Source organism: Leopardus geoffroyi, chromosome X (assembly GCF_018350155.1).
Source record: "Leopardus geoffroyi isolate Oge1 chromosome X, O.geoffroyi_Oge1_pat1.0, whole genome shotgun sequence".
In the NCBI taxonomy this organism is placed as follows: Eukaryota; Metazoa; Chordata; class Mammalia; order Carnivora; family Felidae; genus Leopardus; species Leopardus geoffroyi.
In genome coordinates, this window is record NC_059343.1 from 110,042,445 (window position 1) to 110,064,236 (window position 21,792).

At 40.5% G+C, this 21,792-nt stretch overlaps 1 protein-coding gene and 1 long non-coding RNA gene across 14 annotated transcripts in view; one reads left to right on the forward strand and one right to left on the reverse strand.

Annotated features, from left to right (window-relative positions):
• The window catches only part of MBNL3 (muscleblind like splicing regulator 3), a 112,258-nt gene that overhangs the window by 14,067 nt on the left and 76,399 nt on the right, over window positions 1-21,792 (reverse strand). For 12 of the 13 annotated variants that reach the window (XR_006711048.1, XM_045472479.1, XM_045472478.1 and 9 more), the window contains 4 exons: window positions 18,219-18,383; window positions 5,428-5,619; window positions 3,884-4,120; window positions 622-772 (listed from right to left, as the gene is read on the reverse strand). Coding sequence is in view for 12 of the 13 variants with exons in the window: in XM_045472479.1 (XP_045328435.1) it covers window positions 622-772; window positions 3,884-4,120; window positions 5,428-5,619; window positions 18,219-18,383 (745 nt within the window). In the remaining variant the exon portion in view is untranslated. Of the gene's footprint in view, window positions 1-621; window positions 773-3,883; window positions 4,121-5,427; window positions 5,620-18,218; window positions 18,384-20,942; window positions 21,047-21,792 lie in introns of those variants that run through there. The other variant, XM_045472482.1, reaches the window with a different exon arrangement.
• On the forward strand, window positions 7,696-14,224 carry LOC123595144. The gene is made up of 2 exons (XR_006711051.1): window positions 7,696-7,802; window positions 13,569-14,224. It is a non-coding gene; the product is annotated as an uncharacterized LOC123595144 (long non-coding RNA).

Here is a 21,792-nt window from a genome sequence, read left to right on the forward strand (position 1 = left end):
CTATGTGTTTTATATGTATATACAACTATACCTACAGTGTCATTATAAGATAGTATATGGTACAGTTATAGGACAGTGTGTATATATATATATATATATATATATATATATATATACACACACACACATATTTACATATATATATATTTACATATATATATATGACTGTATACTGTCTTATAACGACACTATAAGTTCCAGGGTAGTTTTATTATAACTATCTTTGGCATATCAAAGATATATAGACTATATATTATTGCAACGCTGAAACTGTGAAACATTTTTTTTGAGGGGTGACCACTGTCTTTCAAAGGGATACCTAAGAGTCAAGGAATTAGTTTGAGACTGAACCAAGTGAATCAATCTTAAGAAGCAAACATTAAGACATGCCAAAAAGAAAAATGTTGACCATTTTGCCTAGTTTGATTTCAACCCATTCATTTGCAGGAATCATAGCAAAACTGGGGTTCTCTAGACTAGCAGATCAAGTATAACTGCCTTGTCTGATTTCCGGACAAAACACCTGTCGACGGTCCTCGAATCAAAACTCTGGCAGCTGGTGCGCACTCTATACATTCACACCATCGCGAAACCTGCGCAGCCCGGAGTCCCTGTTCTCACCTGCAGGGATATATGCTGGTGGCTGGAGCTGCAGGCCAGCCAGAGCCTGCTGGCAGTGGAAAACACTGGGGTTAAAGAACGGAGTCGCACCATTGGTCTTTTCAAGCGCCGATCTCTTTGGTATCAGTTGAAGTGCACCAGGCTGAAGGGCCTGCGAGGGAGAGATGGAATAATAAATAGCATCAAAGAAAGTAACAAAATGTCCTCAAGGCGAGCAAAGCAGCAGTTAGATAAAGGTATGGCCCAGGAACCCTTTGCAAGGGTATCTGTTGAGCAATTGACTAGATAAGTACTTAGCCTAACACAGAAAATAAACAGACAAGGAAAAAACATACTGGTTTTCAACTTCACTCATTTAAGCAAATAACAAAGGACCTCATCATTTGAGCACGATGTGACCCAAAGCTGTGAACAGCAAATACTCATTTAAAATTAACATCTCCAGGATGTCCATCCATTAATCTATTACAATGAGATGGGCAGAAGCAACAGATATAGCAGGGAAGAGATTTTTGCCAGTTAAAATTCCAACGTGGATCTAGGAGATAAATGGTATACAGGTGATAAAACAGATGTCAGGAGGTCAGAGTTTGATCTTGTAGCTCCATAAAACAAAATCCAATTTATATAAGGACTTCCAGTGCAAATTCTAGAACTGTGCTTCTTCCAACTAGTATGTAAGGGAAAAGTAAATAATTTTCTTCTTCACGACGCACCTCACCCAGATAACACAGTAAAATATGTGCAATTTTCATTTATAGATGCTCACTGTGCATTTCGGAATGTACCATCAGCTTTGTTAAGTCCTTGTAAGGTTTAATTCTAAAATGTATTAGAATTTAAAACTCTCCTTTCATGTCTACACTTCTTTCAAAATCTCACGGTGCCCATGATACTCGGTCAAATTTGCTCCTGGATCAGATTCATTGGAGAAGTTGGACATGACTTTCTACATTTTTTTTTTCTCAGCAAATTGCATGTGACTTAAAAGACATGTCCCAGCAACAAGAATTAGGTATGCTCCAAATTCTTAAGGAGACAGGAACACTTGTGTTGAGTAATGAGCATTCCATATGCCAAAAAGGGGCATGCCATGACCTTCTTTCTCCTGTGGATAAAGAAGTCTAAAGGTATCTCTATTTTTTTTTTTTTGGAAACTAAATATTTACTCTTTGTGTCTTTTGCTTTTAAATGCATACATGCTGCTTCAGTGAAGTCAACCTGAGCTCGCACATGAATATGAAGAGGGTAAAAAAAAATCTTTCTTTTACGAAACATTTCAACTCTGAATCCTTCAAAATATAGAAAGCCTAAATTTCTTCAGGAAGCCTCCTTTATTTGATCTTACCTCAAACCAATTCCTGTGGGCCAATCTGACCACACTACTAAGACTCTGCTCTGACCAGCTACTCAAGAGAGGAATGTTATATTGATATTCACAAGTACCAAATGAAGGCCTACTAGATAATATTTAATTCTCAATAGATTTGGAACTGGCTTACATGCATCCTACCAAACACACTCAAATCATGAGAAATGGACACATACATATGAAGGCCCTGTGACTGAGCACGGAACAGGTACACAATGGTACATCCCATGCATATGAGAACCTTTATTTTTAGGGGAAACTGTATTTCTCTTGTGTATCATAGACCCACACTGCTTCTGAACTCCATGCCACTGACACAAGTAATCAAAAAAAATCGGAGGTTTAAAATCTGCAGTGAACACTCTGGATACCTTGCTATTTTCATAGCTTAAAATCCTCTCCTTCAAAAGAACTTAAGACCAAAACCATTTGGTGAAGTCTTTTTAAAATTCATTAACAGACTGTTTTACAGATCAAGGGAGAAAATAAGTTTCTTCTACTTTCAGGAAGTGATGGGTTCAGTTCTGAGAGAACAGAGGAGGTGAAGCAAGTCCAGAATCTACAAGAAAAGTCTGGAGAAATCTGGAGTATTTGCCTTAGAAAAAAAGACACGAGAGTCCCACTCCTATGGAATAGGGACTGACTTATTTTGTGTAATAAAATAAGTTTAAGTTCCAGTTACACCAAGATCAACTTCAACTCAATAAGGAAAACCTTAACAAATAGGGATGTTTGAAAATACAGTAAAACCTTGCATTGCGAGTGACTTGTTCTGTGAGTGTTCCGCAAGACGAGCAAACATTTCTAATACATTTTAACTTGATACATGAGTGACGTCTTGCAATACGATTAGTACGTGATGCCGAATGTCACATGATCAAAACTGAGCCAATGGTTCTTGAAATTCACTTTGATACACGAGTGCTTTGGATTATCAGCATGTTCCCAGAACAAATTATGCTCACAAACCAAGATTTTACTGTAAATCTATCTCTTTCATGAAAAGGTAAGGTCCTGTCATGGGCTTCAGGATTCTGTAGGTGGTTTTTTTCTCCATGGCCAGGAAACACGAGGTTTCCTCAGGGTTTTGTCCCTTATTGAGATTATTATACCCTATTACATGAGGAAAGGCCCACATTAAAAAAAAAAGGAAAAAAATTACAAGCTGATTTTCTTTTTTTAAAAATGTTTTTAACGTTTATTTATTTTTGAGACAGAGACAGAGCATGAACAGGGGAGGGTCAGAGAGAGGGAGACACAGAATCCGAAACAGGCTCCAGGCTCTGAGCTGTCAGCACAGAGCCCGACGCGGGGCTCGAACTCATGGACCGTGAGATCATGACCTGAGCCGAAGTCGGCCGCTTAACTGACTGAGCCACCCAGGCGCCCCTACAAGCAGATTTTCAAAGTAACTGACAGCTATGACAAACTTAACTAATCATAATTTCTATTTCTCAACCTATCACACTGTAGTGTTATGCATATATTTTTCCCACCTGCTACCTCACTGACAAAATGTCCATGAAGGTGGCTTACAGGGTAGAGAGACAACTTTCTGCCTTTTTGGGATATTAAGATTAGCTAGGCTATCAAAACTACTCAAAAATAATTTACTGTTTAAGTTATAGAATTTACTCTTTTCCAAAACATGGGAGAAAAAGCACAGTAGATTAAAATCATTAGTGAAGCTTTGAAACAATTATCTTTAGAAAATTTGAGCAAATGAAGCAGAATAAATAGGTTTTCTCTTTTCCAGCTTATAACCTTGGCTATTCATACTACGATCCACTCATGACTATTCAAGACTATGGTTATAAGGATATTAGACAAGGTGAGGAATGTACTAACATTTCCCCCCCAAACAGCCTACAACCCCTGGTCCGTTCTTACCATGGCGGCGGCAGCTGAATGGTTCATCTGGTGATGAGCTGCCCTGAGTTTGGCTTGCAAGTGAGCAGGAGGATGAAAGTACTTGCATTTCTCCCGGGAGCATCGCCCTTTGATGTAATCCATGCAGATGGTCACAGTATTATCGCTTGCCTCGATCATGGAAACATCTGTAGGGTGAGCGTAGCGGCAATCGTTCTCACCACGGGTACAGTTTCCACGCTGGAATTCTCGGCAAACCTTAAATTACAGTGACAGTGACAGCACATATCACATGGATGCCTGGAAGCTGATTAGCTTTTATTTATTTTGCCAGTGAATGTAAGAGCAAGAGTAGACACGATTTTGTCATCTATCTAGGAAAATTCTACAAAAGCTGAAGGATAATGTGAAGCCATATTCCCAGTGAGACGTCCACATAGATGTTTCTATTCCTAGAAAAAAAAAAAATATTCCACTATGCCCAAAGGAAAGTTGTCTGCTTTAAAAGTATTGTTGAAAACCACTTTTTAATCTTCCGCTTAGTTCACAGCCTGAAGTGTAATTAGCCAAATTTTCAAGAGGGGGTTATTTTGCTAGAGTCCAAGATGAGTCTTTGTCACACAGCAATGCAGTTTTTCCCAGCAAAATTGTGGATCACAACTGAGTTGCGTGTACAGTCAGATTCCATTACGATACAAATGCCAGGCATTTAAGTCAGCCAGTGGAGTTGCCTTTGTATGAAATGGACTAGTTATTTATTTCAATGTAGGAAGAATGACAAGGGAAGACTGAAGGACTTCCATAAATCAAAAAAGCTGTTTGAAGTTTCTTTTAGATTGCCTTTTCATAAGCAGCGGGGATATTCATTATCTAGCCCATCATTCTTTTTTTTTTTAATTTTTTTTAACGTTTATTTATTTTTGAGACAGAGAGAGACAGAGCATGAACGGGGCAGGGTCAGAGAGAGGGAGACACAGAATCTGAAACAGGCTCCAGGCTCTGAGCTGTCAGCACAGAGCCCGACGCGGGGCTCGAACTCACGGACCACGAGATCGTGACCTGAGCTGAAGTCGGAAGCTTAACCAACTGAGCCACCCAGGCGCCCCTCTAGTCCATCATTCTTAAGATGGAGAAAAAGGTTTGCATACTATGATACTCCCTTAATATTCTGCATTCATAGAGACTTAATCTACTTTTTTTTCCCAGTTGGATTATTCTAGCAAGTAGAGACTCATTAACAATACGGCGATCCCAGTCTGTAAGGCTGGAGCCTGGGTTAAAGGAACATTCCCACCAGCCCTCTTGTGCCATAGCAAAGGGGATGCAGTGTCCGTGTCTGGGCACACTAGGACACCGTCTGACCTGTTGTAACTGAATCAATGCATTGCATAACAGGCTACAGTGGCAGTAGTAAGACATTTAACATTTTTCTGAGGTTATAGTTCATAAGCTAAAAACTCAGGTGTATTTATTGAAAGCATTCAAAACGCTGGGCCCTGAGAATGTTGCTTTCTGCGTGGGGTTGATACTACCCTACAGGTATTTATATATTTCTACATCAATACCTCCAGTTTATCTGAACGCATCGGTTTGGGACCAGCAGCTCCTGGCAATGCGAGAGGCGGGTTTCCAGAAATCAGAACAGGTGCATTCGGTACAAGTTCAGCAGGAAGCAGGCCCATCCCAGGATGAGGTAAGTAAGGGTTGAAAGCCATGGCAGGATTAGCTGCAAGTGGTGGATTCACAGGAAAAGAAGCCTGCACGTTGAAAAGAGGAAAAAAAAAGCCATTAGAGGTAAATAGATTCTTTTCTATTATTACACAGGAGGCATTCTTTCAAAGAGCCTAAGCCATATCCCAAGTTACCATTGTTGCTTTTGACTTCTGCCACAAGCGATATCACCTATACAGGCAATCTGCCTGGTCTCCTTACACAGGCATGGCCCTTGCAGGCAGACTTCCGGTTCTCCCGAAAGCCCCTCTGGTCCACTCTCCTCCTTCCTCTTTCCATCAGCACTGCCTGGCCCTAAGGCTGCCGGTCCTACCAAAGTTCCACCAGCCCCACCACCACCTCACTCCTCTTTTTGGCCCACTATCAATTACAGAAGACAGAAGGGAAGTGAGGAAGAAAGGGGCAGATTAAAGAAAGGTGAAAGCTCTAACAACTTCTTGCTGTCCACCTAAAATGAGATTGGAATGGTCGTTTGTTTAAAAAAATTAGAGGTTCTATTTCACAAATGAATCTGACTTGCCCAGCCTCGTCTTTACCTAGGGGGCCAGATGATATCCCTAACTCAAAAGGAGGCCCTAAAAAATGTTCCAAGGATCCCTGTTAGGCAGGGAGACATAACATAATAGGATTTGAAGGTATATAAACTAGAGCACAACTTGTCAAGAAAAACATTAGAAATGCAAAGGGCTCTCACAGGTTTTTCTCTGTTATGAAAGTCCTAATCTCAAGAGCTTGATACATGTATTGCCTTTATTATCTGTAACCATGTAGTTTATCCCTCTGTGTGCTATTTTCCAGCTTGTTTCACATGTGGGAATCTTTTCTTTTCAATGTGGTTCTAATTTCTTTGATAGTTCTCTTTTCTCCACTGTAATACCCCATTCTTAGTAAATGACTGATAGAATCAGTGATCAGGTTTAAAAAGAAATGGAAGCATTTAATGGATTAATAACAAACCATGGTTAAATGCAGTATATTTCTAGCAGGGACTCTATAAGGTAGATAGTGCCTTGGTGTGCACCTGGTGGTTTCTCTCGGTGCATTATTAATAGCAGCTGTTCTTTCTTGCTTTCTTGTGATTTCTTTCACTAAAGAAAGAATGCATCTTTTGCCCTGTCAAGCTGTATCCATATCTTCTGCTACCTCACATGAATAGGAACAGCCCTAAGTATAGGTAGAATGGGAGGCTATGGAGTATGAAGTGAGGGCCAATATACATATTCACCAACCCACCCCCTAGTCTGACTTGAAATTTTCACCTGCATAGCCGTCTCCCCAAAGCCCATTAAAAACCACATGCCAGGGGTGCGTGGGTGGCTCAGTCGGTTAAGCATCCAACTTCGGCTCAGGTCATGTTCCCACAGTTTTGTGGGTTCAAGCCCTGCCTCGGTCTCTGTACTGACAGGGCAGAGCCTGCTTGAGATTCTCTCTCTCTCTCCCTCCCTCTCTCTCTCTCTCTCTCCCTGTCTCTGCTCCTCTCCCACTTGTGCTATCTCTGTCTCTCTCAAAATAAACAAACTTAAAAAAAAAAAAAAACACATGCCAACATGGAAGGAAGGGGCTTCGCAAAGAGCACTCTACTGTAGATGATTTTCTCAAAGTAGCTAATTGGCACATTAGGAAGGACAGAAAGAGCTTGGCCCCTCAAAACTGACAAGACTCACTAGGGTGAGTAGAGAATGCATGGCAGCCAAGAGCTTTCAGAGGAAGGGGCAACACCAGGCACCGGGAAAGATGATGGTGCAGTCAGGGAGGGGCTTTAAGGTCTGAGGACCAGGTCTAGGGCTGACCCAGCCCAACTAGGCATTGTGATGTAAGGCTGTAAGGACACGCCATACTTCTCACCTCACTGAATGAGATGTGAAGCTCCGGGAATTAGCTGATGTGATATTGTTATATAATGAGATGGAAATCTCTTGGAAACTGCCACCCAGGCATGCTTCCATGATAAGGCACAGTTTATCAATTTGATGATTCATGGTTGTCTCAAAACCAGCAAGAATCTCTCATTGTAAAAACTCTGCATTTGAACCACACAACAGTGCTTTGTTTTACTTCTCTTTTCTCTCTGACTTTCATAGTAAATTTCTCACTGAAGTCACCCTGCTGTTTCTCCTGGATGCTTTCTGCCTTTGCCTTTTACAGAAGTGACAAGAACCATTATTACAATTCTCTTCGAAAACTACTGAATTAAAAGAAAGACCTGTAGGTGAGTGGGTTTTCCAGATTAAAAATCATTAATCACTAATAAATAGTGATCAATTAATAATATTTAAGCCTAATGCATGTAAGTGATGCTTCCTATTTGCAGTAGCTCTGAACTTCTGTAATTTTTTTCCTTCCTTTTTCGGGGAAATTTTCCTGGTTAACTTCTGCTTTCTTTGGAATATATTGTAACTTGTTTAGGTTTGTTATAGGCTTCAAGTGTATGAAAAGAAGTTGTAAATTACTTAGAAGTCCATATAAAAAGTGCAAAGGGCTTGCTGAAAATGTTTGGATTTTTTTCAGGTTTTGCCACGAACTATACTGTGCCATCTTTACGTTCTAAAATGAGTATTAACGCTTTTGTAACCATTTTCTCCTTGAGTAAAAACTTCATTCTTTAACACTGTTTATTGAGAAGAAGCAAGTTCTTCTAAGCACAACCCTTGGGCCTAGGCAGGGACTCCTGAGCTCCTTATTTATTTTCAAATGGACATTTTGGTTTTCTTACCACCACCTCTGCCCCAGGGTAACTATTCCATTGAGTTTGAACATTTCAAGGGCTTAGCTTTGGCTAACAGCCACCTGTTAAGCAGCCGGCAAGCTCACACATTCAGTTTTAATAAGCAATTTTAATCCTGCCTATACCTCGTCTGCAGCCCTGCCTGACAGTTGAGCTAACAAGAACCCATCTTGGGGGTAAAGAACCTTTTAAAGAAAAAAATTCCTAGCCGGCTGAACCTGAAATGGTCTGGACACTTAAATCTGTTTCAGATACTCACTCGAACCTAAATTATTTACTAAATATTTGAAAATATAAGAAGGTTTTTCCTCCGAGAACCAGAGGGGTGGAATTTCAGCTTTCTCCGGGTCTTATAAAAACAAACCGTGAAGAATGGTGGAGACAACTGATTCATGAATAACAAGGTCACCTAGACAGTTATTTACTCCCCACGTCTCCAACAGCATTAGCTGGTAGGGTAGGAATTCCCAAGAGTGATCGCACGGTACCTAGGAACTACCAGGGCCTTAGAAATACCTCGTAAAAGTCAGTGATCGCCTCTAGAACAGTGGCCCCTAATCCTGGACTTCACTGAAAGCCGTGGACTCTGAATATGGAACTTGCTCAGCAACTTAAAGCCCTCACAGAATTCCCGCTGGGGCTGGGTTATGGACTAATCACTGTCAAAGAGCGTGTGTTGCAGGCTAAGTAAGGGTAGGCAGACTCCAGCCCCTGGGCCTAATCCGGCCCACCTATGTTTGTATGGTCAGGACGACAAACCAGGATGGTTACTACATTTTTAAATGGTTGAAAAAAGTAAAAGATGGAGACTATTTCATAACACACGAAAAGTATGTGAAATGCATATTTCACGGTCCTTAAATAAATTCCACTGTGCTCATTAGGAGATCTGTATTGATGAAAAGTTGTACATATTTGTTTTTTCTCTTTTTGGAGAAGTACCTACATAGTATCCTTGACGTTGCCTCTTGTGCCACAAAGCCTGAAATACTTACTAGTTAGTCAATTACAGAAGCAATCGCTGACCCTCATTCTACAGGGTTCCAAGAAAGTAAAGCACTCCATCCATTTCTGGAGTAAAGCACTAATTTTATATGTATATAAATTTAATACTTGTGGCGTGATTCCACAAGTTGAAAAGGTTTGGCTTTAGAAACCAATACTAAAATATTCACTACAATATTTTCTTAATTGGTACTAAAATTAGCATTCTTCACTATTTATTTATGAAACAATAAGTACTCAGTGGTTAAGAATGGGGAGATAGAATCTTGTGAAAGGTAAAATTTTAGGAGCCACCACATTTTGGGTCTTAAAGGATTCTGAAGCACCTTTTTAAAAAATGTTTATTTAATTTTTGAGAGAGAGGGAGAGAGAGAGAGAGAGAGAGACAGAATCCCAAGCAGGCTCCAGGCTCTGAGCTGTCAGTACAGGGCCCAAAGCAGGGCTCGAACCCATGAACCACGAGATGGTGACCTGAGCTGAAGTTGGATGCTCAACCAACTGAGCCATCCAGGCGCCCCTTGAAGCACCTCTGAATTGTAATACAACCCACTGCAAAACTATGCCTGAAATATCTCTAGTTTACACATACATTTTAGGAACATTGAGTTATCATTTAAAATGGGTTATCCCTCAAGCTAGTATAAAGAAAAAAATGTGAAGTGCTATGCGAAATCAATCTTTGTGTCTCCCCAACAGCTTAGATCTATTTGTAGTTACTTCAGTAATATCCAAGGATCATTACAATTATTGTGTGATGAATGCAAGACACTTTAAGTCAATTATGCCAGTCCTTGCCTGAAGTCAACATAATTGAGGCCTTCCCTCTCTGAGCTCCTGTCTAGAGGTGGGCGACTAAACATTTCCTTTTATAGGATGGCAAACATTTGGTAATAATTTGTTGACTAGATTTTAATACCAGAAAAATAACACTCTTTAACTTTTACTAGCACTCATAATACCTTAATTTTATTGCTCATTGACAAGCATTTATATAGTATAAAAGGAAGCCCTGCTCACCATCACCATGTGAATTTCTGTCCTTAGCTAATCCCAAAGCACTTTGAAATGTATAAGTTTAGTTTCCCCCAGACTTTACTGTTCACATGGAGCACAACTGAATAATCTTTCTTTCAGAGTTTTTGCTTGGTCATCTCCACACTCTCTGAGTGATGTTCTGAGTGATGCCCGTATAACCTCCAGACTAGTTAATTGGTCCCTCAATAATTGAGAGTTAACTTTATAAACAGACGCAAGCTGATAGTGGTGTTTATGTACTAATCCTACTTGTTAATGAATAAGTCACTGTAGCCCAAGAGAGAGCTAGGCAAAAAAAAAAAAAAAAAAAAAAAAAAAAAAAATCACCAAAAAAATACATAAATTCAATGGTCAAAAGTGAATAGTTGTCCTCATCTACGTCTGGCTTTTCTGACCTTAATCACAGAAGGTAGGCAATGGATCAATATATTGTTGTGAGTGTTAAAGGTATAAAACATAGCATGTAAGGGAGGATACAATATGGTTTGGATCTGCCCATATTTGGCGGAAAAGAAGCTGCAAAATAGGCCAGCAGTTACGACGGAGTGCCCAAAGACAAATCTGTGTCACACCAGACGATTTTACAGGTAAGAATATGGCAAGAGGGCAAATGACTTCTTTAGACGGGCAAGGCAGTTTTGACTCTGTTCCTGAAAAGTGAACAAGGACTGACCTAAAAATTGTATGTTGGTGAACTATATGTGATAATAGCGGCACTCAAGTGACTAGTACTCCATCAGGAAAGGGAAAGTATGAAGGACTCAAGTGGTTACCCAATTTTAACAAAGGGGATTAAACAAAACATGAGTGGGGGAGGGATGACTGGAGCTGAGAAAAGCCGAGAACCGCAGGAAGTCTGGAGACTATAAACATTTCAATGCAAGTCCAGGATAAATAGATGCTAAGGGTTATTATAATTATCAAGGGTTCAACAAACCTCCACCACCGCCACCACAACAACACAACAACACAGAGTTAATAGAAAGATAACTCTACAGAAGACAACCAGAAAAGGCGAAAGGTCTAAAAAAATTTGGAGGATCAGGTAGAAATCAGACACTAAGAGTAGCACAAAAATATTAATTCACCATCTTACTATTGTTAGATCATACATTCCTAGAGGGCAGATGCTCGATAAGTATGTACTTGGTTGAATGAAAAGTGATTCCTAAGCCACTGATTAATTTTAGGATTATCAGTTAGAAAAATCAAATTCAAACATCACAGCACAAAAGAAACACTCAGGGATCAGAAGTGGTGGCAGAGGGATTGAATAAATCCATCAATCCATCAGTTTTCCTGTCTGCTAAGGAAGACTTGAGGCAGAAGGCTGCTCCCAAACGGTCTTTTCACATAGATGCACATTGTGTGTCAGCAGCACAGGACACTTTATACACACGTGTGTGCCATTCAAGCATACACACATACACAAATATAGGGATGTGTGCATTTTTAAACTGGAGTGGCTGAATCGTCAGTATCAGAAGGTATCCAATGTAGAGTTCTGAAACAATGGCTTTGTGATACTGTAGATCAAAAGATGCAACTTCTTTTTTTTCCTTCCTTCCTTCCTTCCTTCCTTCCTTCCTTCCTTCCTTCCTTCCTCCCTCCCTCCCTCCTTCCCTTCCTTCCTTCCTCCCTCCCTCCTTTCTTTCTTTCTTTCTTTCTTTCTTTCTTTCTTTCTTTCTTTCTTTCTTTCTTCCTATAAGTAGGCTTCATGCCCAGTGTAGAGCTCAACTTGGGGCTCAAACTCTCAGGGCTTGACCCTGAGATCAAGACCTGAGCTGGAATTAAGAGTCGGACACTTGGGGCGCCTTGGTGGTTCAGGCGCTTAAGCATCCAACTCTTGATATCAGCTCAGGTCAAGATCTCACTGCCGTGGAATCAAGCCCCGCAACGGGCTCCTTGCTGAGCACAGAGGCTGCTTGGGACTCTCTCTCTCCCTCCCCCTCTCTCTCTCTGCCCCTCCCCCACTCGCTCGCTAGCACCCACCACGCACACCACATGCTCTCACGCTCTCTCAAAATAAATAAATAAACTAAAAAAAAAAAAAAAAAAGTCGCATGTTTAACAGACTGAGCCACCCAGAAGCCCCGACAGGCAGCTTCTTAATGCGTGGTTCCAGACTAGTGAATGGTTAATATGACTGGTATCCACAGAGTGGCATAAGAGCAGAGACCAGGGAAAGGAGAGTTTAAAATATTCAGTAGATGCATAAAGGATATGAAGGCAAAACAGGATTGTGTGGGCGACCAGTTTACGATTATTATCAGGTGCCAGGGGCCACCACAGGCTTTACACTAAGTCTCCTGGTGGTTCTCCCTACTGAACTCTATTGATCTGAGCAAGGGGATGGTTTTGCTGAGAGAAAAAAAATCATCCTCAATAGGTGAGGCTGTCAAGCATTGATTTTGTCGACTGTTGCTGTTGTTTCATCTTCCATTCAGAGAAAAAGATCTTCACAGAGCCCTCCCAACTTCCTGCCTTCATCTCAGAGAAGCTAACAGGCCCACACGGTCTCATTAGCTCCAGGCTCTAACCAACTGAGCCAACCAGCCCCAGAGGAGAAGGACACACAATGGGCTGAGAGGAGATTACGTTGAATTTATCCCGTGGGAATATATGAGGGAGGCACATGGGAGAATGTTGAGATTAGTTACTATCAGAGGAATGGGCACTGTAAAAGATATCATGTACCAATGCTCTCTGTTGGGCTGCAAAAATTGTAGCGCTTCTGTTTAACCTCGGGAAAAACAAGATTTCACATTGTGTGTTAACAGAGTTGGGGCAAGGCAGAAAACCGACTGCTGGTGAGACTTCTTTCGTCTTACTACAGAAGGAGCTTCAAGCTGTGTGACAGGCACGGCCTAGGCAAAGGACCTGAACAACGGCTCTACTTTGGCCCAGCAACTGCAATCAGGAGTGAATCCAGGGTCTGGGGGGCCTGAAGTTGAGGCAGTTGGGTAGGGTAGGGGAGTCTTAAGAACAAAGAATACACGGGTATCTTTTGCAAATCTTACAAAGGCATTGCAAACACATTGCTAGGGCTCCAGCACATTTGCCAGGGCCTTGGACGGAGCCCATGCAAATGAGGGGCCCTGAGCCTTCGCTAACCTCAAGGTAAGTCTACCCCTGGGAACAATTTGTTGAACAAATAATGTTAGGCTTCAGCTGCGATATCTAAAAGTAAAATCTTGTCTAACCTTTTAGCAAACACGATAAAATCCGGATGCAATTGGGGGACTGGATGCATGGTATGACTCCATACACTCCTGTGATGCGATGTGGTCAACCTCAGTCAACGCAGAACTTCACATGATAATGACAGTCATAATTACATTAAGAGCACATTACCGTGATAATTACATAATGCCTGTCATCGCCGACTTAAACGTTTTGCAAAAATCACTTTACAAAACATTTAGATGTCAGCACATTGAGATGAAAGAGCTCAATGTCATCATGTATCGTCTCAAGAGTAGATAAGCTGAAAAATCCGCCAAAGAACCTTCATTAAAATACATTGTAATTTCTGTACGGATCATGAGACTGGTCATCTGCAATACAGAAGTGGTTTCCTTTTCCATTAAATCTACAAAATGGCTTGCCCACCTTTTTTTCATGGTAGTTTTTAACAAAAGAGCCATGACAATAGGGAGACAGAAGATACTTCGGGCAACAAGGTCAGTTTTGTGTGTGAACCATATGAACTATATGTGAGCTATGTGAACCAGAAAAAGTGTAACTCTGATGTGAATATGCTAAATGTACGATGTATTCTGGTGAGGGAAGGATACCCTTTGTCTTTAACTACTTACTCATTTAAGTACTATAATGTTTTCAAAAATTAAAACGTCAACAAATTATTTTGCAATTCGACTTCTGTTCACTTAAAACTGCCCCAGTCCAAAGTTTCAGAATGGAATAATATTATACTTTATCAGTCCTACTTAATTAAGGAAGAAAAATATTGAAAATGCTGGACTCTAGACATTATTCGTTATCGGTGTATCCACCTTCCTTCTATCTACTGGAACTTCCTATTTTTTCCCCTTTTGGCTCTGAAGTGTTACATCACCTTCACTCCTTACTATATTAACGTCAGGTAAAGATATAAGCTGGTTTATGGGCAATGTCTGTGGTAAACAGAATTATAAAATTGTTGTAAAAAGGTGGGGGGTCCAGACAGACATCAGATGATTCTGTCTGCAATGAAGGAAAAGTCTGGAGGGGAACCCATGTTTATAGGCTCTGTGGTTTGGAACACCGTAACTTGGCCACAGGAATGCAAGCCATGAAAAACATACAGCAGACCAGATGACTTGGCACACCCCAATAGCTGAACCAATAACCTGTATATAAATCATCAGGTGAATACACTTGACTGGGTGAAGTTCACCTGCGTGTGAAGAACTGCCTCCATGTGAATCACCACATTCAAAGAGAGAAACTAAAGGAGTTTACTAGATACAGACAGGTCTAGATTATGCAAAATGTCTACATCAGAAATATTTTTAATAGACTTACAACATCATATCCACTGAATACATGCACACATTACATCCAGCAGTTGAGAGTCCTTCCCCACCTCCATAACGAAAATGCCTAATTGTGAAATTGAAATTTTAAGACATTAGCTTTGCTTGAGAGCAATCCCAATCCATCATGCCTGCTTTTCCCTAAAATTCTTCTACGGGGCTCGTGTTTGCCTCTTAATTATGCCAGGGGGAGTTCTTTAACATGATTTTTCTTTTTCTTCTTTTTCTTTTTTTTTGCTGTGAACATCAGCAACTCTCTCTCTTAACTGCAGTGAAAAACACTGGGGAGTCACGCCCTTTGTCTCACTTGCTAAACTTCCTTAATAAATCCAACAAAAGCTTTCAGAGGTAGAATTTTATACTAGCAAATGTCAATTCAGACCTGTTAAATACAGTGAGCAAACCTGCCTGCTACAGCAAGCATTCCACCCAAATTGACTAGGTGTGGCTTTTATTCATTGTTCAGTCACAGTGAACAGAATCTGTCCTCTAGCTACCATCCCATTTAGGTTGACATTCCCTTTATCTGGGGGCTTATAATAAGCAAACCATACTCAATTTTCCAAAAGCAGATGTGCTCTTTTGGTATCCTAGAAACGGATCAAAGTATGCTTTGTGGAAAGACCTGAAGTTCAAGCCAGTGATACCAAACGGGTCTTACTATGCAACCACACAAATATCAGGACTGGAAAAAAAATATCAACATTGGAAATTTAAACAAAAGCTTGACTATTTTAGGGAAGAAGAACCAGATTACCAGGGTGGTGGGGTTCAAAAGCATAGAGAGATGTTTGGGGAGCGTAGGTACGAGAAAAATTAAGTAAAATCGTATGTTATTTCTATAGTAATATCAAGATCCACGAGAAAGAACATTTCTTTCAAACAAGACTGGTAAATGTCACTTAAAATTGCTCACACTAGCGCAATTACAACACGCCTACAAAGCTTTCTAGACCACAAAATAGGATCATATCAATCATCTTGGGGTGAGTTTTTTGTATACATAATAACTGCAGAAATTAATCTTTTATCAGTTTATCACATCACAACAGCTATTGTTAAATAATCTACAAGGTAGAAAGCAATTTCCAATTGTTCCCTGGGGTCTTCTAAGTAATGTCTTGTATCTTACGATATGCTATAAAATAAATTGTACTCCTGTGAGTCCTATCAGTCATATTCTGCAGCCTGAAATCTGAAATTACCCTCATTGAAGAAAAAAGGGAAATGTATTCTATTACAGAAAGCATGGAGAATCAAATTAGAAAGCACAAGAGGCTGGAAAACTCAATGGATCTCTTATTGGACTCTAAAAAAGCCACTCCCTATTCTCCAGGGTGAGGCAGCATGATCAATAATGCATGAATGGTTGAGAGGGGAATGGAAAGATTCTCCTGGAGGTTGAATAGAAGATGAATAGTCTGCCTTCTGCCTTTACCCCTACTTTATCCCAGGCTCTGCTCTCTGATTCCCTGAAACAGGGCATTTGATGGATGCTCCATTGCTGTCCCTTGACCTATGAAAAAAACAAAACAAAACACATGCGCCGGCACTGTAGGAAATATTGGGCTCAGGTGTGTGATACAATCTGGCCCCATTCTTTGCTCAGTCTGAGATTGGGACATCCTATGAGAGGCCAAGAGTAGTAATAATGGTGGATGAAAAGCTCCCTTGCTGTATTGTCCTTCTACTCACATTTTCTGGACTCACCACACATGTCATTTCTCTGCGGCTCTGTTCATGCTATTCTCAGTATCTAGAGCACTGTCTCTTCCCTACCCCTTTAGAAATAGCAAAAAATGGAAATCAGCGCGTGAAAGCTAATGAAAGAGTTTGGAGAAGGAGTTCAACAATATGAAGTATTACTAAAGGTCAAAGAAGAGCTCTAAAGAGCTCACTAATGACCTTCTGGGAACTAATTTATGAATATAATTCATCACCACTGAGTTCCAAGGCAAATGTTTTTGGCAAACTAATAGTACAGGAGATGAAATCTACTCATTTTGCTTAAATTTGCCTGGACTTTCTGGAAAAAGAGGATCATGGTGCAAAATTGTAGCAACTCATCAATGCCTCTACCACCTGTTTTGTGCACTATCTATAAAGATGTACCAGTTAAGGGGTGCCCTCTCCATATTGATTTCCTTGAATTCTGAGAATCAGTGCTATAATGAAATAGGCTTTGCTGAGTGCAGGTTAACCTACCCCCACATTTTTTTGCTGCATCTAAATATTATGTATGCCTTTCAGCTTTCAGTGAGTTTATTACATAGTCACTGATGAAATGGGTAACAAAGACAACGTAACACTTTCAAATTAGCATCTAGGTAATGGTTTAAGGGAATGGGACACCACTGAACTAAACTTGAGACCTGAAAGGGCTCAGTAGAAAAGGGACAGTTTCCAATTCCTCCTGGAAGGTCTCAGACTAAACCGTAAAAGGGACAAAAGCACTTTTTTTAAAGGATCCATTTCAACTCAATGATCCACAAAAATACTAGACGCTAGTCTAGAATGACAACATAATCTTTGTAATTTCTGCAAAGGGAAACTCCGTGGCTGGGTTATGTTAAACCACCATCAAATACCTGGCCAGGATTCGTCAAGAATGTCAAGGTCACGGGAAACAGGGAAAGACTGAGAAATGGTCACAGACCAGGCGAGAGAGGGGAGACTGCAGTCAAATAAAATACACGGTGGTACCCTGGATTCAGCACTGGAACAGAAAGGTGACACACTCATGGAAAGACTAATGAAGTCTGAAAAAATTCGGGAGTTTAGTTCACGGTAATGTGGAAAATGTCACTTTCTTCATTTCATATATCATGAAAACATAAGAAATTAACAGTGGGGGACACTGGGTGAGGGATAATATGGGAACTCTCTGTACTGTCTTTGCAACTTTTCCTTAAATCTGTAATTATTTCAAAGTAGAAAGCCTATTAAAAAGGAACAAAAACCACCATCAAAGAGTAAGGACATTTCAATTAACATCCTAGAATTCAACGGTTTACTTGTAATAATCATCAAACCTCCTCATCTTAAAATATTAATATTCATATTCTTCTATAAGGTGAATTCATGGTAAATGCAACCCAGGTTTTAAACCCAACACACCCAAAGGCTCCCTTCACGTGCGCAACAGCTTTGTAGTGTCAATGAATACATTAACAGGCATCCTAAATCCTTCTGGAACTAAGTTCCCGAAGGCCCGGAAAGGTTATTCCGATGTAGAGCGATATTCTTAAAACAAAAACAAAAACAAAAACAGAAACAAAAACGCATAGATACAGTTTTTGCCCAAGACATAACCGTGACTTACAAGTGATGCCATCTGAGCATTCTGGAGCATAAACTGCATTTGCTGGGCGAACATGGCTGCGGCAGTCTTCTGTTGAATCAGATTGTTCCGTCCATTAATTTCCAGCTGCGTTTTTAGGTGTGGAGGAGGGTGGAGATACTTGCAGTTCTCTCTAGCACACCGACCCTACAAATGAAGAGTTGGATGAGCCTGCGCTGATATTTACACAAAGCTGGCAACAAACTACCAAGTTTATGCAGCTCCAAGCTGTGAGTGGAGGAGACCGGTAAGGAGGGTTTTACATCCATTGGCTCATTTAGGCTTTGAACCAACCCTCTAAGATGGATACCCTTGTAACCTTCACCTTTGAGATGAGGTAACTAAGAGAAATGCACACAATTAAAAACGTGACAAAACCGGAACTAAAACCCAGGGAGGCTGATGCCAGAACTCATTCTCGTAGGCACTTTGCTCTGCCCTACTTTGATATGCATCAAATTATGTGGAAAACATAAAATATTAGGAATACTGTGATACCATCACAACAGGACAAAATTTAATAAAATTTTAAATAAAAATTTCCTGATGTGAGATATAAAATCATGCCTGTGAAATTAATTAAGATTCCGGATTTGGATCTACATCGACAAGCAATCAAGAAAATGGAGGGAAAATGTTAGAAAACCGTATACACATAAATATACCTTACACATTTTAGATCCACTATTCTGGACAATTTGGGCTCTAAAGTTCTTTTTCCTGAATCCATACCATGTGAGAACCATCCTGAAATCCCCCAACGTTGTGTTCATCAAAGAAGAAATCTCTACATCTGGCACTCATGTTGTTCTTCAGGTTCCAGAAGCAATGGTCCTGGATCACTTGGGTAAATGAGACCAAAGTGTATTTTGGAGTCTCGGCTCTTTCAAAGTTTTATTGATGTGTTTAAGCACTTCCAGACAGGATAAGATGTCAGTCCTGGACAATCAAATATGCCTTTGGTGTTGCCGAAATGCTGACCTGGCTGCTAATTATGGTGTCTACTATGTGACAGCAAAGGACGTCACTGGACAGGGATTTATCACATCATCAAATGTGATCTGTTGTTGTATTTGTTTAACTCATGAGCACTATACAAAGATGCTAGTGATTCTCTCAATTACATTACCAGGTCCACTATAATCCTTTTAAGACAAGCACAAATGTCAGCAATTCTTTTTCCCACAGATGCTAAATTTTTTTTTTTTACAGTGCATGAGCTTATTGGAGAAAGGGGTGGAGAAAAAAGGCAGCTTTTTAAAATTTATTTATTTTTTTGGACCCAAGAATGCAACCTGCTAGGCTGCCTGAATCCACAGGAGAAATGGGTTAGTTCACTGCGTGCTTTTTTTTTTTTTTTTTTACTGTTTATTCATTTTTGAGAGAGACAGAGAGAGAGAGAGGGAGGGAGGATGGGAGAGGGAGAGAGACAGTGCAAGCGGGGGGAGGGGCAGAGAGCGGGGGAGACTCAGAATCTGAACCAGGCTCCAGGTTCCAAGCTGTCAGCACAGAGCCTCATGCGGGGGCTGGAACTCACGAACCGTGAGAACATGACCTGAACCTAAGTTGGACGCTCAACCAACTGAGCCACCCAGGCGTCCTAGTTCACGGAGTGTTTTTAGCACATGCTATGAATTTTCCTTACTTAACATGACTAAATGGTGTCCACAATCACTTCTCCGTATTTAGTTATCTCGTCACTAAAGCATTCCTAGAATTTCACCATGAATCGAGGTGTGAGATTCAACTTTATAGAGCCACATTTAACGCAAAGCCAGATGCACTGCAACAGCCCTTTTAAATACCAGATCACAGCCACAAAGGGGCTCTATCATTTTCCTTCTGGCAAGAAGCTGAGTATAACTTAACACATAGCTTGAGAAATTACAGGAGCCACTATTGTTTTCTGTCGGCTTTGTCCTTTCGTCTCTTCCGATGATCAATTTATTTGCGACCAAATTAAATGATTTATAAAATCAAATAATATCTTAATTTCAATGTACCTTCACATTCCTCTGCATATCCTGGAAAAGGAAGAATTTGTTGGCACTAAGAGTTTTCTGATTTCATAAAAGTAGCTTAGGAATCCTTACGTGTGCTTAAAACCACAATAATAGTGGGTCCCCCCCCCCCATTTGTGTGCCTCCTACGAGAAAAACATACAGCTTCATTTTACACCTACCACAATCTGCACCAAAGCAAAGTCACAAGGATTTCAGCCTCCAGATTCTCCACCCTCCACCCAGTATAACCGTGATCCTCTGGCTCTGAGTTAACAGCCCCACAGGAAGCAGGGATGCTTGGTGGCTTCCACAGCCAAGCATGCTAGTTTATACTTCGGGGTCTCTTTTCCTCCTCCCACACCCTAACATTAAGATTTCCCCAAGGTTCAGTCCTAAATCCTCTGCTCTCCTCTCTAATCTCTTTCTCTGGAGAAATGAAGTTCTTGTCAAGTTTCATCGATCACCACACTGGCTCAGATTGTAAATCTCCATACCAATCTCTGCTCACTCTTCTGAATTTCAGTCCTTCCTCATCACTAACCACAGCTGCATTTGGAGATCCCGCCCCCTTAACCAGATCTAAAGAACTTACTCCCGACCTTCCTTCTCCATAGACTAGGTTTCCTCTTCCCGCATAGTCCCATTTAGGACCACCGCTCCACTTCCCAGGCTGAGCAGGATCGCCTTGGAATTGCAAACCCACCTTGACAGCTTTTCCAGATGAGTGGCAAACACAACCATAGACGTCTGCACAGAACACAGTTTGTAACCCCTTCTTGAGACAGCTTTATAAGGAGGGCCGTCTCTTATATTTGGGAGTTCCAAACAATAGATCCGTTTAAACAATAAAAAGAAAAGGAATACATTAGGATTTTACCATTGTTACAATTTAGAGTTTTAACATCGTTTACACTGAATGCGATCAGAGAGAGGGGGGAGGAAGCCAGGCAGAGAGAGAACACCGTGCATTTGGCACCTTTCCTGGCAATCTACAGATAAAGAATTACTGCCTGCCTTTGTGCTTTGAGATTACTGTCCCTTACATATAATAACTTTTCTTAAGCCTCGTCTTGGAAAACTAATGACATTTGGACAGAGCAAAAACAGTACACAGAAACAGAAAAAGAAAAAAGAATTACACTTTAATAATTACATCAACTTGGGCTCTAAAACTAAAGTATGGAATATGAGGCAGCATAAGACTTAAAAATACTTATTCATCTTAGTTATGAGATTTTACTTGATTTATAAAGCATTCTGTTTTGAATGGCAGAGTCCATAATTTAATTCTATAACAATGCAAATGTACAGCAATACTACCTTACCAGAGACTGCCGCTTACGTTAAAGAAGGCTTATAAAAGACCAAAAAATCTGCATTTTCTATCCAAACAATAGATGACGAGACCAAATAATGTAATATCAACGTTATCTGTGGAACACAACATTTCAAAAGAAAACCAAGCCCCTTAAGTTTTTTCAAAACAACTCTGGAACTCAGAATGACATATTTATATGCACAACATTTGGTGGTAACAAATCTCCGCTGTATAG